Raw genomic sequence first — 12402 nt, 5'->3', positions numbered from 1 at the left:
CCCAAAGAGTCCCCCATGCACTTTGGGAACTGGGGGAGGGCAGAGCTACCTCTCATGCCTGGCACGCCCTGCCGTCCTTCCCTGCCAATCTGGCCAGGAAGTCCGGGTGATCCCGGAGCGCCTGGCCGGCCTGGGGCACCGTCCTTCCCCGGGGGCCCTGGTCGTCCTGGAGCTGCGGCCATCTCCATGGGGAACTGCATCCTGGAGGTGTAGTAAGCCATCCTCTCTGTAAGGAAGGATGGGGACAGGTCACATGGTGCCCCAGGGGCCTCAGACGGGCACAGATAGGCTGCCAGCCTAGAGTCCAAACAGCCATTCTTCAATGGGGAGTCAGAGCGAGGAACTCTGGGGCTGATCTCCTGAGTGGCCTCCCATGCCCTCGCCTCCACCTTCCTGTGCACGGTGGTCCTTCGGCAGCACAGACCTGACAGCGGCCTCCCTCTTGTCCCACACCCTCATTAGCCCACCACTGGCTTCACAATAGAGTCCAGACTCCTTGCCCGGCATTCAAGGTCTGCTTCCCAAGCAAGATGACCAGCCCCATCAGGACAGGGTCCATGTTCTCCCCAGGCCCTAGCATGGCAAGGTTGGATGAACAAATGTACAGGAAAAATGCTTAAAAGTGAAACCACACCAGCTATCTCATGGTTGCCGCTCGCCCCTCTATTTAGAGCTCACTGCACGCGGACTCGTTTGATTTCAATTTTCTTGTCTGTCTCCTTTGCTCCAGTGGGGGCTCGCGGAGCACGGGGGGAATCATTTTATCTCTGAACAGAGCAGGTGATAAGGTAGGTCTGACGTCTAATTGAACATATGCCTGGAAACGGAGGGGGGGTGGTGGGGGGTGACTGGAGAGGGGAATAGAGCTTTAAGGGAAAGGAGGCCAGGGCAGGGCGGAGAAACAGCTGGGAAGGGCCAGCAGCACCCACTGCCACCCAGCCAGCTGCCAATTACCATCAAACATTTTAATGATCTCTTGTCTGATGAACCTCTTGATTTCATCATAATTCACCATGTCTCCCTGAGGAAAAGGAAGAAAACCTGCCTCAATTATACTTCCAAGCCTGGTGCTCTACCCCTGGGAATACTTTACGGAGATAAAGGATAAGGAGGGGAACAAAGCTGCTAGGAGCCTCCCACAGATACTTAATCCAAGGTCCTAACCCCCAGGAAATGGTGCAAAACGTTTTGTGGAGCAGCTCGTTTTTCTGGGGAACAGGCTCCCAAACCTCCCCATTCTTCCACACGCCATTAAGAACCACTGATACAGGAGTCATGCTCCTTCCCTCAGAGGGCCAACAGGAGCTTCCAGAATGGTCCCAGCTCCGCCCTGCGTGCCTGCTCTGCGGCACGGTGCCCATGATTGCTGGCCTTCCCTCTTACCATGGAGCCAGGCACCCCGGGCAATCCTGGGCTCCCTGCAGGCCCCGGAGATCCAGGGTGGCCCCTCTCTCCTGCAGGACCTGGTGGCCCAACAGGCCCCATGGAGCCACTCTTGCCAGGCCCACCAGGCATGCCAGCTCTTCCCTTCTCTCCTGCCTGGCCCTTCTGTCCTGAAGGTCCTGGATCACCCTACAAAGACAGGAAGTCACATCCAGCATTGCCAAGTACTATCTAGTCTACTTCATGATGTCTCAGCAATCAGCCCGCCTACTTCCATCCCCCATCCTGGCCCCTGGCGACTTCCCCTGACTGTGGCCGCAGCATCCTGACAAGTTGCCCCACCTCACTGCCCCCAGAGCGGCCCTCTTGAAAAGACAGCTTTCATGCTTAGACATTCTGAAGGTTCCCGGCTGCCCTCAGGATAAACCCTGATTCCTTGGCCAGACATTCCAGATCATTCATAATGTGGTCCCAATCACCTCTTCTCCAGGCCCACCTCCCTGGCCCTGTACCTGCAGCCACGCCTCACAGGTTAGAACTTGCCTTCGGCCACACACCTTAGCCCTCCTGGCCTGGAATGCCCTTCCCCTCCTTCCACCCGGTGCACTCCTCCCGCTCAGCTAAAATGCTCCTGTACTTTGCCCTGCCTCCCTGACTTGCCAGGCTGAGGTGGGTGCTGTATCTAATCTATAAAGCCTGCCATGCCCTAGCGTAAGTGCGACTGGACTAAGTGAGCAGCTATTGTTCAGAGACCTCGGTTTGCCCAAGGCTGGGACAGAGGGCCTGGAATCTACGTTAGATCAAGCAGATGCTTGTAGCCTGAGTGGATCAATCAATCAACTGGTCAATGAATGAATGGACTTGAGATTTCCATCCTCCCAATCATAGCTAAGAAATAGGCCCATGTGAGAAGCTTTTAGAGATGAGGTTGCTCCAAGTTTGAGTTCTGCCCACGATTTTCTTCCTGTCTACTGACCTTCCTGTGCCTCCTCTCCATGGCTACAGTCAGAGCTTGGAACAGGCCTTCATCACTCATGAGTTTTTCCCCTCAAAACCAGCCATTGTCCACTCACCTTTGGACCAGGGGGTCCATAGAGTCCCTGTTTTCCAGGGGGTCCCTAGAGGAAAGCAAAGGTCAGGGGTCAAGTCTGGGCAGCATCTCCAAGCCATTCTGGGGAGGTAGGTGCCATGAAAGGACCACCTTCCACAGCCGTAGGGCCTGGAGCTGTATCCAGCTAGGCTCTGGGTGAGGAAGGACACCAGCCTCCTCTCTGTTGGTTGACAGCTAGAAGGGAGAACAATGTCCCCCAGGGCATGGCCTTGTGTGATCATATTGGTTGGGTCCCTTGTCACAAACAAAAAGAGGTGAGAAGTCAGAGTGAAAGGGCCAGTCCATGGCATATTGGAAGCCCTTCCAAGAGCTGGGGCCCAGGAAATGTTTGTTTGGAGTCTACTACCACCACCACCTCATCACCACCACCACCACCACCACCACCACCACCACCAGCCCCAGCACCACCACCACCACCACCACCATCACCACCACCACTACCACTACCACTACCATCGTCACCATCAGCTTTCTTTGGCCAGGTACACAGTCAAAAAATAGGGAAGAACAAGTGTCATGCATCCTTCTCCCCAGCCCCCAATCCTTCTCCCCAACGCAGCAAGGGCCACCAAACTCCTGCATATCTGTCTGGAGGGAGTCTGTGCATTCAGGGAGTGTTCACTGAGTGAACAAAGAGGGGTGAGGGCCAGGCTAGGAACAAGCAGCAGCATCCCCCAGGGAAAGGAGGAGCCCAGCATGACAGTACCTCTTTGCCAGCTGCACCATCTGCCCCAGGTTCACCCTGTGGAGTAGAGAGTGGTAGACATATGATTGGCACTAACCCAGCATGGCATCACCTGCCTCCCCCTGCCCACCACCCGCACTGAGCCCTGTGCCACCAAGAGACCACAGTTCTCCAGCCCTCACCCTGAGACACTTGGGGCACAGGCCATGGAAACCTAGACATCCTCCCTCCCTCCACTCCAATCTCTCCCAGAGCCCCAGCCAACAGCCCCAGCTGCCCCCTGAATGAGCTGTACGAAGAAAGAGCACACTGCATGCTCCTTGCTCCTGGCTTGAGGTCCCAGGCTCTTGCAGGATCCCTAGCTCTGAGTTTATGTTACATGTTTGCCGAACAGAGGCAGTAATTGTGAACCTCTGTCCTCAGTGAGGTTCCAGGGCAGCCTGAGCCTGTTCCCTCCCCAGGACAGGTTGTATCTTGGGCCCAGCCTGCTTCTGGTGAGATGAGAGAGGGCCAGAAGGTTGGAGGGACCTGCCTGCCCTGGGGCCATGGCAAGAATCAGAGTGTGTAGGTGAGATTCCACCTTCTTGGCAGATGGGCCAACTATCACCGCTGTACCAGCCCCAGGGTCATGGCTACAGCTCCAGAAGAGAACACCCTGACCTGGGGGCCAGGAGATCTGGGTTCCTGCCTCAGTTTCCCCAGGAGACTTAATCCCTAAGACTGGCTGGCAATCCATCCATCTGATGTTGGTCACTTGTCTGGAACTTTTGAAAGAGGGCATATTGCAGAGTGGCTAAGGACGTAGGTTTTGGAATCAGGCAGGCTCTTCGGCTCACTAGCTGTGCAATTCCCCCACCACCTACTTAACCTTGTTGAGCTTTGGTTTCCTCATCTGTAAAATGGGGACAATCAGATCTACTAAATAGGGTTGCGGTAGAGATTAAATGACAAAATGTCAAGCGCTTAGGTCACCGTTCAGCACACAGTCACAATATATCACAGCTCTTGGTATTAAGCGCCAACTGAGACCAGGAGTGGTTTGGGTTGCCAAGAGGGCTGCGGTAATGGCACTGCATTTCTGGTCCCTGGCATTTAGATTCTTGGGGGTTGCTAGCAAGCTCCCCCAGGGAGGGGGCAGGGGCAGAATGGGCGCCAGCTCTCCCTTGCCTGACACCTGGTCAAGGGATTGGCACAAGTGGTGCGTGGTCAGAGGCGGTGGCCTGGTGCATACTTGGCAAGCACTGGCTGGCAGGGCTTGTCCTTTCTTCCAGATATGATGTGATCCTCAGGCACAAGCTCTGTGCTGCCATCTTCCATGCTAACAACCTCTCCTTCCCTGGAGACCCTGGACAAGCAGCGCTGTGCTCCAGTGACCAAGCCAACTGGCCCTTTATCCTTGGGGCTGTGCAGTAAGATGTGGGGTCTTACCGGGGGGCCAGGGTGTCCAGGGGGGCCAGGCTGGCCTGGAAGCCCTAGAAGGCCCCTTTCTCCAGTGGCTCCCCGATCTCCTTTTAGGCCCTGAAGAGAAAGGGGGTGGGTGGTGAAGGGGATGGGAGAGGCAGCAGTGAACCCCACACAGCAGAGGCAGGTGTCATTGTGTGCCTGGGACCATGCCCCCAACCCTCAGGCCCTCCAGGGCAGGGGAGCGCTGCTTGAACCTGACATAGGGCCCCATGATGGCCTCTGGCCCCCTTCAAAGGCATTTACCACGTGCCACTTGGGGAGACCCAGGAGGCAGGAGAGGCTGAAGCCAGGAAGGAGGGGGGTGGACACAAACTGTTCTCCCCACTCCCCTCTGTGCAAGGACCCCCAGCCTGACTCCCAGGAAGGAGGGGTGCGGGGAACATGTCACTCACCATTGCAGAGATCCCGGCAGGACCTGGCTGGCCTGGAGGCCCTGGAGGCCCCTAAAGATAGATGAACTCAGTGGGCTGGAAAGAGTCCTGGGGAACAAGGCCCCCCAGGAAGCAAGCGAGGGACCAATAGACCTTAAACCTCAGTGGCTCCGTCCTCCTCCCTAAACCCTCCTTCCCTCTGCTCTTGCCCTCAAGCTTCTACCGAAAGATCTGTGCTGGAGCTGACACCTAGGAAGGTCCCTGAGCTCACAGGACGGAGAGGATGATCTGGGAGCCAAGGGCAGAGGGCAAAGGCCTGAAGGTTAACTATGTGCGCCTGTGGTCTTCCGAGGCACCCCACTTCCTCCTGTTCTGTGGGAGAAGTAAAGAGCAGGAGCTGGGGGCTGCGTAGCAGGGGCTCAACCCCAGCCCCAGAGACCAAACAGATAAGCCCAGGCCTCAGCCACTGGGCCTCCCTGGTCCCTTACTCTGCTGCCACTGGAGGGCAGTGGGACTCAACACGCAGGGGTGCTCGACCCTGCTGGGCTGGGGTGGTGCCTGAATGCGGACCCCATCTCTGAATCACAGCTCATATGCCAGCCCCCTGCTGAGAGCTGTGCCTTCTCTGAAACCCAGGGCATGCAGACCGCTCTCTCAGCCTGCCCCTCCACGCTCCCAGTTGGAAAGTTCTGGAGGCATGGACTCTACTCATTGCTAGACTTCTGGGGCAGAACTGTCCAGCGTTGGGACTAGCACAGAGCAGGGGCTGAGGCTGGACAGAGAGAAGTGAGGGGGGAACCTTGTGCCCCCTTTCCCCAGCCCCCAGTGAGTCTGTGATGGGCTCACAATTCAGAGCGTGCAGTTCCTTTCATCTATAATGTGAGCGGGGAGTAGGCTAGACCCGGGGTCCCCAAGCCAGGGCCTCTGGATCCCTCATACACACGGTGATGAGGACCTGAGAGCTCCTCTTTTTGGTCATGAACTATTTTTAACATTTCCAGAAGCCTCTCAGAAACTGTAGATCTGCCACAACAGGCCTGCAATCAAACGCGAGTGTTTCCTTTGCTCAGGAACCCCATCAGCGTGGGGCCGTCACACTGATCAAAGGCGCCCATGGGCAGCCATCTCTGTTACTGAGGAGCAAATTCAGACGGGGAAACTCATTATTGCTTAATAACTGTCCTCTCCAAGTTGTCTTACCTCTGTAAGTGCGCCACCCACGCAGCTGGCCACCCGCCTACACGCGCACACAGAAGGAGGCTCCCCGCCCCTCCCCCACGCGGGTTGTCAGCACGTCCTCCAAACACAGCCCCTCTGCCTGCGGCCACCACTCCGTGCCAACCACCGACCACCGCGACCACCCCCACCACACCATCCCTCCGGACAGCTCAGCTTCCAGGCTGCCACCTGCACCCCTCCCCTCCTGATCACACCTCCAAGGTCCCAGGTCTGCACTAGGTCCTCTGCAAGCACAGCTTTCCGGCTCCCACTCAGGCCCTTCTCAAACTCCACTCCAGCCACCCTGACCTTGGGGCTCCCCCCACCCACCAGGCCCCTCCCTGCCTCAGGCTCTTTGCGTCAGTAGCCACCCTCCCAGCCCTCCCTTCCGCCTGGACACTCTTCCCCAGACTGCTAGACAGATGGCTCCTTTTGTCATTCAGGCCTTGGCTCAAATGCCACTTCTGCAGTAAAGGTGCCTCTAAAGGCGCCTCCCAGGCCCTCCCTGAGACATCACATCCCTGCCTGATGCTTGTGCATTAATCGGTTTGTTTGTTATGCCAGTGCGGAAGCTCTGGGATCAGGGGACCTTGTCGATCTCGCTCACTGCCTTTAGCCCCATGCTTGGAACTGTGCCTGGCATGGAGCAGGTGCTCAATTATTGCTCATTGAATAGCTGAATGATCTCTGTTTGATAAGTAAACTCAAAATGTGCCCAGAAAAGAAGAAAATGGCAAAAAGCCTGGGCACCACTGGATTAGGTGGGTCCGAAGCCCCTTACTGCGCTACAGGGCTGCTCCTGGGGCCAGTGCTCTCAGGCCATCACTGGCTCGCCTGCCCCAGCCCCAACAGAATCCTAACTCTCATAAAGGCAGAGGCAAGAACGCTTTAACTCACAATGTGACCTGGGGGGCCGGGTCTTCCCTGAGGTCCCATGGCACCAGGCTCACCCTGTAGGAACCAGGAAAAAAAAGCGACAGGGAAGCAGACTTAAACACACGGGGATGTTAGGTAGGACAAGGCTGAACAGAGCAAGCGGACCGCCAACAGAGACGCTGAGCTGGGTCCCGGGCCCCAGGCCCACACTTTCCAGGGCCCACCTTGGCCCCTGAGTATTGTTGGAGAGACAGACCTGAGCCCCCAGCCTGAGAGGGCCAGGCCCGTTTTTTTTTTTTTTTTTTCCAGGCCCTGTTTTTAGACGAGTGACCCAACAGCCTGCAGTTGCAGGAGCGAAGAGGTGAGGAGGAAGAAGGTGAAGGTGTGCAATTTGGGGCAAACCTCCCCCAGAAGGCCCTAGGAGAGAAGGCAGCATCGGCCAGTGAGTGGGAGGGGAGTGGCTGCGTCCAGGCCTCGGCAGAGCCCACAGTCAGCTTGTGCTCAACTCAGCCCTTACCTCTGCTCCGGGCCGACCACTGCTGCCTGGGGGACCCGGTTTCCCACAGTCGCCCTGGAAGAGAGAGGGCCAGCTGGAGCGCCACAGACCTCTGCTGGTCTCCTCCGGCCTCATGTTGACTCCACATCCGAGGAGTCCTGCTCCCTGCCCCGCCTCCAGCCAGCAGCACCCCCGATGCCCTCAGGCTGGTGGACGGCGAGGCCTGACCCAATCTGCTGGCACTGTGGTCTCAGGAGGCTCGGACGCAGGGATGGCATCTCAGCCAAGGCTCAGTGGCACGGGCACTCCTGCAAGGAGCATAACCCCCATATCTGCCTGGGGTCAGGCCTTGAGGAGAGCTGAGAACACCTGCTCGGCAGAAGTCACCAGGCCCTCACCTTTGGTCCTGGGAGGCCAGGGTGTCCTGTTTTTCCCTTGAAGCCCTGGAAGAAAAAGTGGGAAGCTGCTACAGCCCTCGTCTCAAGCAGAGGCCACTTCCCTTGCCTCCTTCCTCAGGTTGAACAAATCAGACCCCTCCAAAATCCTAACATGGTCCTCAGAGGATCTGGACTTGAGCTGCCCCACCCACCAAGGAGAGCTCACACCTGCTCAGCTTTGGGACTTCCCAGCTCCTCCTTGCAGCTCAACTTACCGGGGGTCCCATGAGTCCGGGGGGGCCAGCAGGACCAGGGTCCCCCTAGAGAAAAGACAGGATGCCCACTCATTCACCACTGCCTTCCTTCTCTCCAGCCCCCACCTCCACCCCCAGGATAGAGGGAATGTCACAGGAGGCGGAGGGAAGAATCTTGAGCCCGGATCGGCCTCTGACTGGCTGTGGACCCTCAGTGAATCTCACTTCTCTCTAGAATCCCAATTTTTCTTCTTTGGGGACAGAATGGTGTAGATCTTGATGCTCTGCCCTTCGCGACTCCCCATCCCTTTCAGATGCCCCAGCAAAACCAGATCCAAGGAGCCAGGGTGATTCCAGTCTTTCCGTATCTGCAGCCTACTCTTCCTGACACCCAGCCTAGTATCTTTAGCTGCCTGGGCTTCTGGATGTCGATCCACTCCCTTGGCTGTCTGCCTTTGGTGAGACCCAGCTCATCCAACCTGGTTAAGGCCACCAGGAGAACTGAAGAACCCAGGGGCTCTGGTGCCATCAGAGCAGTGGGGCGAGAAGCAGATGGAAGGAAGGCAGCTCATCTGGGTTCTGTTGACTTTGGCTCTTGGAAGAGGAAGAAGGAAAGGGGTACCTATCATCTCACCCTCAAGCCAGGCTTGCCGTCCTTCCCATCCAGACCATCCAGGCCAGCAGGGCCCTAGAAAGAGGAAAAAGGCATATCTGCATACTTGTGCTGGAGCCCTAGGAGGCAAGAGGCCTGACCAAGCCCTTTCACCCTATCCACCCCTCACCCAACTCCCGCCCCAACTAAGCACGCACATGCACCCCTATGCACACATGCACACAGCTCACATGCTCACCTGAATCCCAGGAGATCCTGGTGGCCCAGGGGGACCAGGCATGCCTGGTGGGCCTCGAATCCCTTCACTGCCCTGGAAAGAAGCCCACCCCACAACAAAGTCAGCAGGGCCTCGTCCCGCTGGGTGCTGGGCATTGGGACGAGGCACTGGGCACTGGGTTCTGATGATTACCGGAAATCAGGACAGCTGGTTTCCAGCCCCACTTCTGTTCTGGCCTAACTGGATATACTCCACAGCACTCCCCAGGAGGATCTGTCTTCATCTGCAAAGCAGCCCCCTTCCCACACTGTTCCACGAGGAAGGGACAGAGCCTATTCAGTCTAGCATCTTCTTCGGGTTTGATTCAGAGACTCAATGGGTGCTCAACTAAAGGCACACATTCAGTTCACGTCGGTCCCAACATCCCAAGCACTATATAGCCTCTGATCTTTCCAGATGAAAAAAAGGTGGCCCCTGTCCTCAAGAAGCTCACAGTCACTTTCAGAAGAGGGAGCGGCTCACTCCGGCCAGGGGTCAGGGAAAGTATCACAGAAGCATCACCAGACACTAGACTCTGAAGCATAGCTGGGATTTGGACAAGTTGGGGAAGGACAAAAGGGCAAGCCAGAGGGAACTTCAGAGAAGGATACAGATTTGGAAGTGGTCATTTGCCTGGGGGGCCCATGTGAGGGATGGGGTGGGAGGTAAGGCCGGAGAAAGGTAGGGCCTAAATGGGGGGCATGCCCTGAACACTGTGCTAGACTCTATCTAACAGACCAGTGCTTTTCAAACTGTACTTCTCAGAGCCCTTGACGTTCCTGGAGGAGCGTCAGAGATGGGTGCACGAAGTGGGACCCCAGAGAGTGGACCCAAACCCCTTGCCCCTGCCTTAGCCAGAGCGGCTCCACTCGTGTCTGTTTTATACATTGAAGGTTCACGTGAGCTCCTGTGTGATGAAAGGGCCCGGGGACTTCAAAATAAAGTCTGGGAACCACTGCTCCAGGTACTGGGGAGCCACCGACTGTTCAAAGCAGGGAAATGATGAGAATCAACGTGTGAACTAGAATGTTTACTGGAGAAGGGAGGGGGCAGCTTGGTGTGGAGGGCTGCCACGTAGCCTAGTGGAAAGGGAGTGGCTGCTCTGGTGCAGTGGCTGAGGACCCGCCAAGGGGAAATGATCCAGCTAGAGACCCCCTCCATGGGGGGTGGGGAGGAGAGTCCCCTGTGGCATTGCAATGCCACCAGCTACCAGGAGGGGTCAGCACAGCCCCAGAAAATGTCAGTCCCATGGGGCGTGGAGTGGGGAACCCCTGGCCAGGGGTTTGGGATTCTCTGCAGTGAACAGCCTAAGGAGAGCAGGCAAGGACTGGGGCACGGAGCCAGCCCGGAAGGCTCTGGACAGGGCTGCCACCTGGGTCCTCCACAAAGAGCCACCACCACCTCCACCATGACTGATAGGTGCAGGCTCTGGGGAGGCAGGGAGGCACACCCAGCCTCTCTGGGCCTCATGGCCTCACCAGGACAGTGAGAAGTTAGACCAGGGTGGCCCTTTTGCAGGTCCCTTCTAGCTCTGACAGCTATGCTATGAGTGTTTTCCGACGAAAGAGGCTCCACCCATGGTTGCAGGTCTCCTGCCTCTCCCCTTGGGTCATGAGCCCCCCACCCCAAGCTTAGAAGTTCATTTCGGGCCTCATTATACTACCCAGGCATCACATCTGGGGAGCCCAGAGGCTGGGCAGAGACAGGAATGTCAGCCCCCAGACCAAGGCAGAGCTAGTCTCCAAACGAGCAAGTCAAACCCAGGGGCAGCTGGTGTGGGGGCTCCCCAGGCTGCCTGACCCTTGTCACCAGCTCACGGGCCATGCCTGCCCTCTCTGGGCCCTTGGAGACAATCTGAGCAGGTTCTATGCCTGTTGTTGTCAGACCTGGAAGGTGAATGGCCAGAGCTGCTCTGGCTTCAGGGCTTAGGGGCTTAGGGAGTTTGGGTTTGCAGTCTGGATGTGCTTCCCTACTCCCTGCAGCTCCTCCTCCTTGCCCTGGAGACAAAGCCAGCCCACTGTGCTCTAGTCACCTCCTCTCACACGCCTCCCTGCGCCCCACTGCGTCCTCCCCAGCCCCTGCTCCCAGCAGGCATCCTGGGCTTAGCTGCCATCCTAGGGCCACTGGTCTGTTGCCCTGTAGTAGACATAACTGAGAGTCAGTCCTTGAATTTCCAAAGGCCTGATAGTGTGTGGGATGGGGCATGGTTGCTGCATGGCTCAGATTTGTGCCTGTGGAGGACTTGGGGTCCTGCTCACCTTCTCTGCTTGGGGGCCGGGTGGGCCAGGCGCTCCAGCCTTGCCTGGGAATCCAGGGGGACCCTATATCAACAAAGGAGCGGATGAGAATGAGAGTGGGGCAGGAGGGACAGCTCCCCTTCCTTCTTCCTCCAGGTCAGCTTCACTGCAGTTAAAGTGAAGCATTTTGACTTCCTAGAAACACCACCTAGGAGCGTTTCTGCTGGCTGGCCTGCTGCACCAGGGCCCACCCAGGAGGCTCTGCCCTCCAGGTCCTGGCTCCTGGAATCAGGCCTGGCCACCCAGGCCGTTCCTCCCATGCCTCTTCCCTCCCCAGGCCCATCTCCGTCCAGCCTGGCCTGGTCAGGCCTGCCCCTCCCAAATAGGATCACATCAGACAGAGCTGGCTTTGTGTTCTCACTCACCGGTGGGCCGGGAAAGCCTGGCTGGCCTTGAAATCCCTAGGGGGAAGAAGCAAGGGACAGTTTGCCACGCCGCCCACTCTCTCCCTCCTGGCTGCCCAGATGGAAAGAGTGACAGGGTGAGGAGGCTGCCTTGAGCCCTGGGGCCTAGCCCCTCCACTCCGCCCAAGATGACCAGCTGGTGAAACACTAGTCACGAGGTGGGAGGTTACAACTCAAGGACGGGTGAGGGCTGGAGGCTAGAGCTGGTCACCCCTCCACACGTGACGGGGGCCACCAGGGAGAGGACCAGCCCCTCCTCTGTGCCCACCCCCCGGCCCTCCCCCACTGTCAGGACAGCCAGCTACGTCCTGCGGTCACTCACCTGGTCACCCTTCTCTCCCGAGTTCCCTTGGGGTCCTCGCTCTCCTCGGGGACCCTGTCACCACAGAAAACAATGCAGCTGGAACCCAGTCTTTCTTCCCTTCGACCCCAGGGCTGGACCAGGACAAGGAGTCCCCATGTCCACAGTCCCATGTCCACAGTCCCCATGTCCACAGTCCACAGTCCCCTTCACTCACCGCTGGGCCTGCGGGACCTGGGAGACCTTCAGATCCTGGTGGGCCCTGAGCAGACGAAGAGCAGAATCAGGCATTCTGA

At 57.7% G+C, this 12402-nt stretch overlaps 1 protein-coding gene and 1 long non-coding RNA gene across 7 annotated transcripts in view; one reads left to right on the top strand and one right to left on the bottom strand.

The window, feature by feature from the left end:
* COL16A1 (collagen type XVI alpha 1 chain) overlaps positions 1-12402 on the bottom strand; it is a 49024-nt gene that overhangs the window by 1269 nt on the left and 35353 nt on the right. For all 6 annotated transcript variants that reach the window (XM_077898757.1, XM_077898761.1, XM_077898760.1 and 3 more), the window contains 17 exons: positions 12324-12368; positions 12128-12181; positions 11767-11802; positions 11363-11425; positions 9087-9158; positions 8870-8923; positions 8257-8301; positions 8003-8047; positions 7626-7679; positions 7130-7183; positions 5036-5086; positions 4608-4697; positions 3201-3236; positions 2457-2501; positions 1384-1572; positions 955-1021; positions 50-226 (listed from right to left, as the gene is read on the bottom strand). In XM_077898757.1, coding sequence (XP_077754883.1) covers positions 50-226; positions 955-1021; positions 1384-1572; positions 2457-2501; positions 3201-3236; positions 4608-4697; positions 5036-5086; positions 7130-7183; positions 7626-7679; positions 8003-8047; positions 8257-8301; positions 8870-8923; positions 9087-9158; positions 11363-11425; positions 11767-11802; positions 12128-12181; positions 12324-12368 — 1177 coding nt within the window. The remainder of the gene's footprint in view (positions 1-49; positions 227-954; positions 1022-1383; positions 1573-2456; positions 2502-3200; positions 3237-4607; positions 4698-5035; positions 5087-7129; positions 7184-7625; positions 7680-8002; positions 8048-8256; positions 8302-8869; positions 8924-9086; positions 9159-11362; positions 11426-11766; positions 11803-12127; positions 12182-12323; positions 12369-12402) is intronic.
* LOC144314524 (uncharacterized) overlaps positions 1-12402 on the top strand; it is a 21018-nt gene extending 8616 nt beyond the window's left edge. The window contains exons 2-3 of the long non-coding RNA XR_013380418.1: positions 4451-4588; positions 7418-12402. This is a non-coding gene — a long non-coding RNA (uncharacterized LOC144314524). The remainder of the gene's footprint in view (positions 1-4450; positions 4589-7417) is intronic.

Source organism: Canis aureus, chromosome 5, assembly GCF_053574225.1.
Source record: "Canis aureus isolate CA01 chromosome 5, VMU_Caureus_v.1.0, whole genome shotgun sequence".
Lineage (NCBI taxonomy): Eukaryota > Metazoa > Chordata > Mammalia > Carnivora > Canidae > Canis > Canis aureus.
This window is presented reverse-complemented; position numbering and strand designations above follow the sequence as displayed.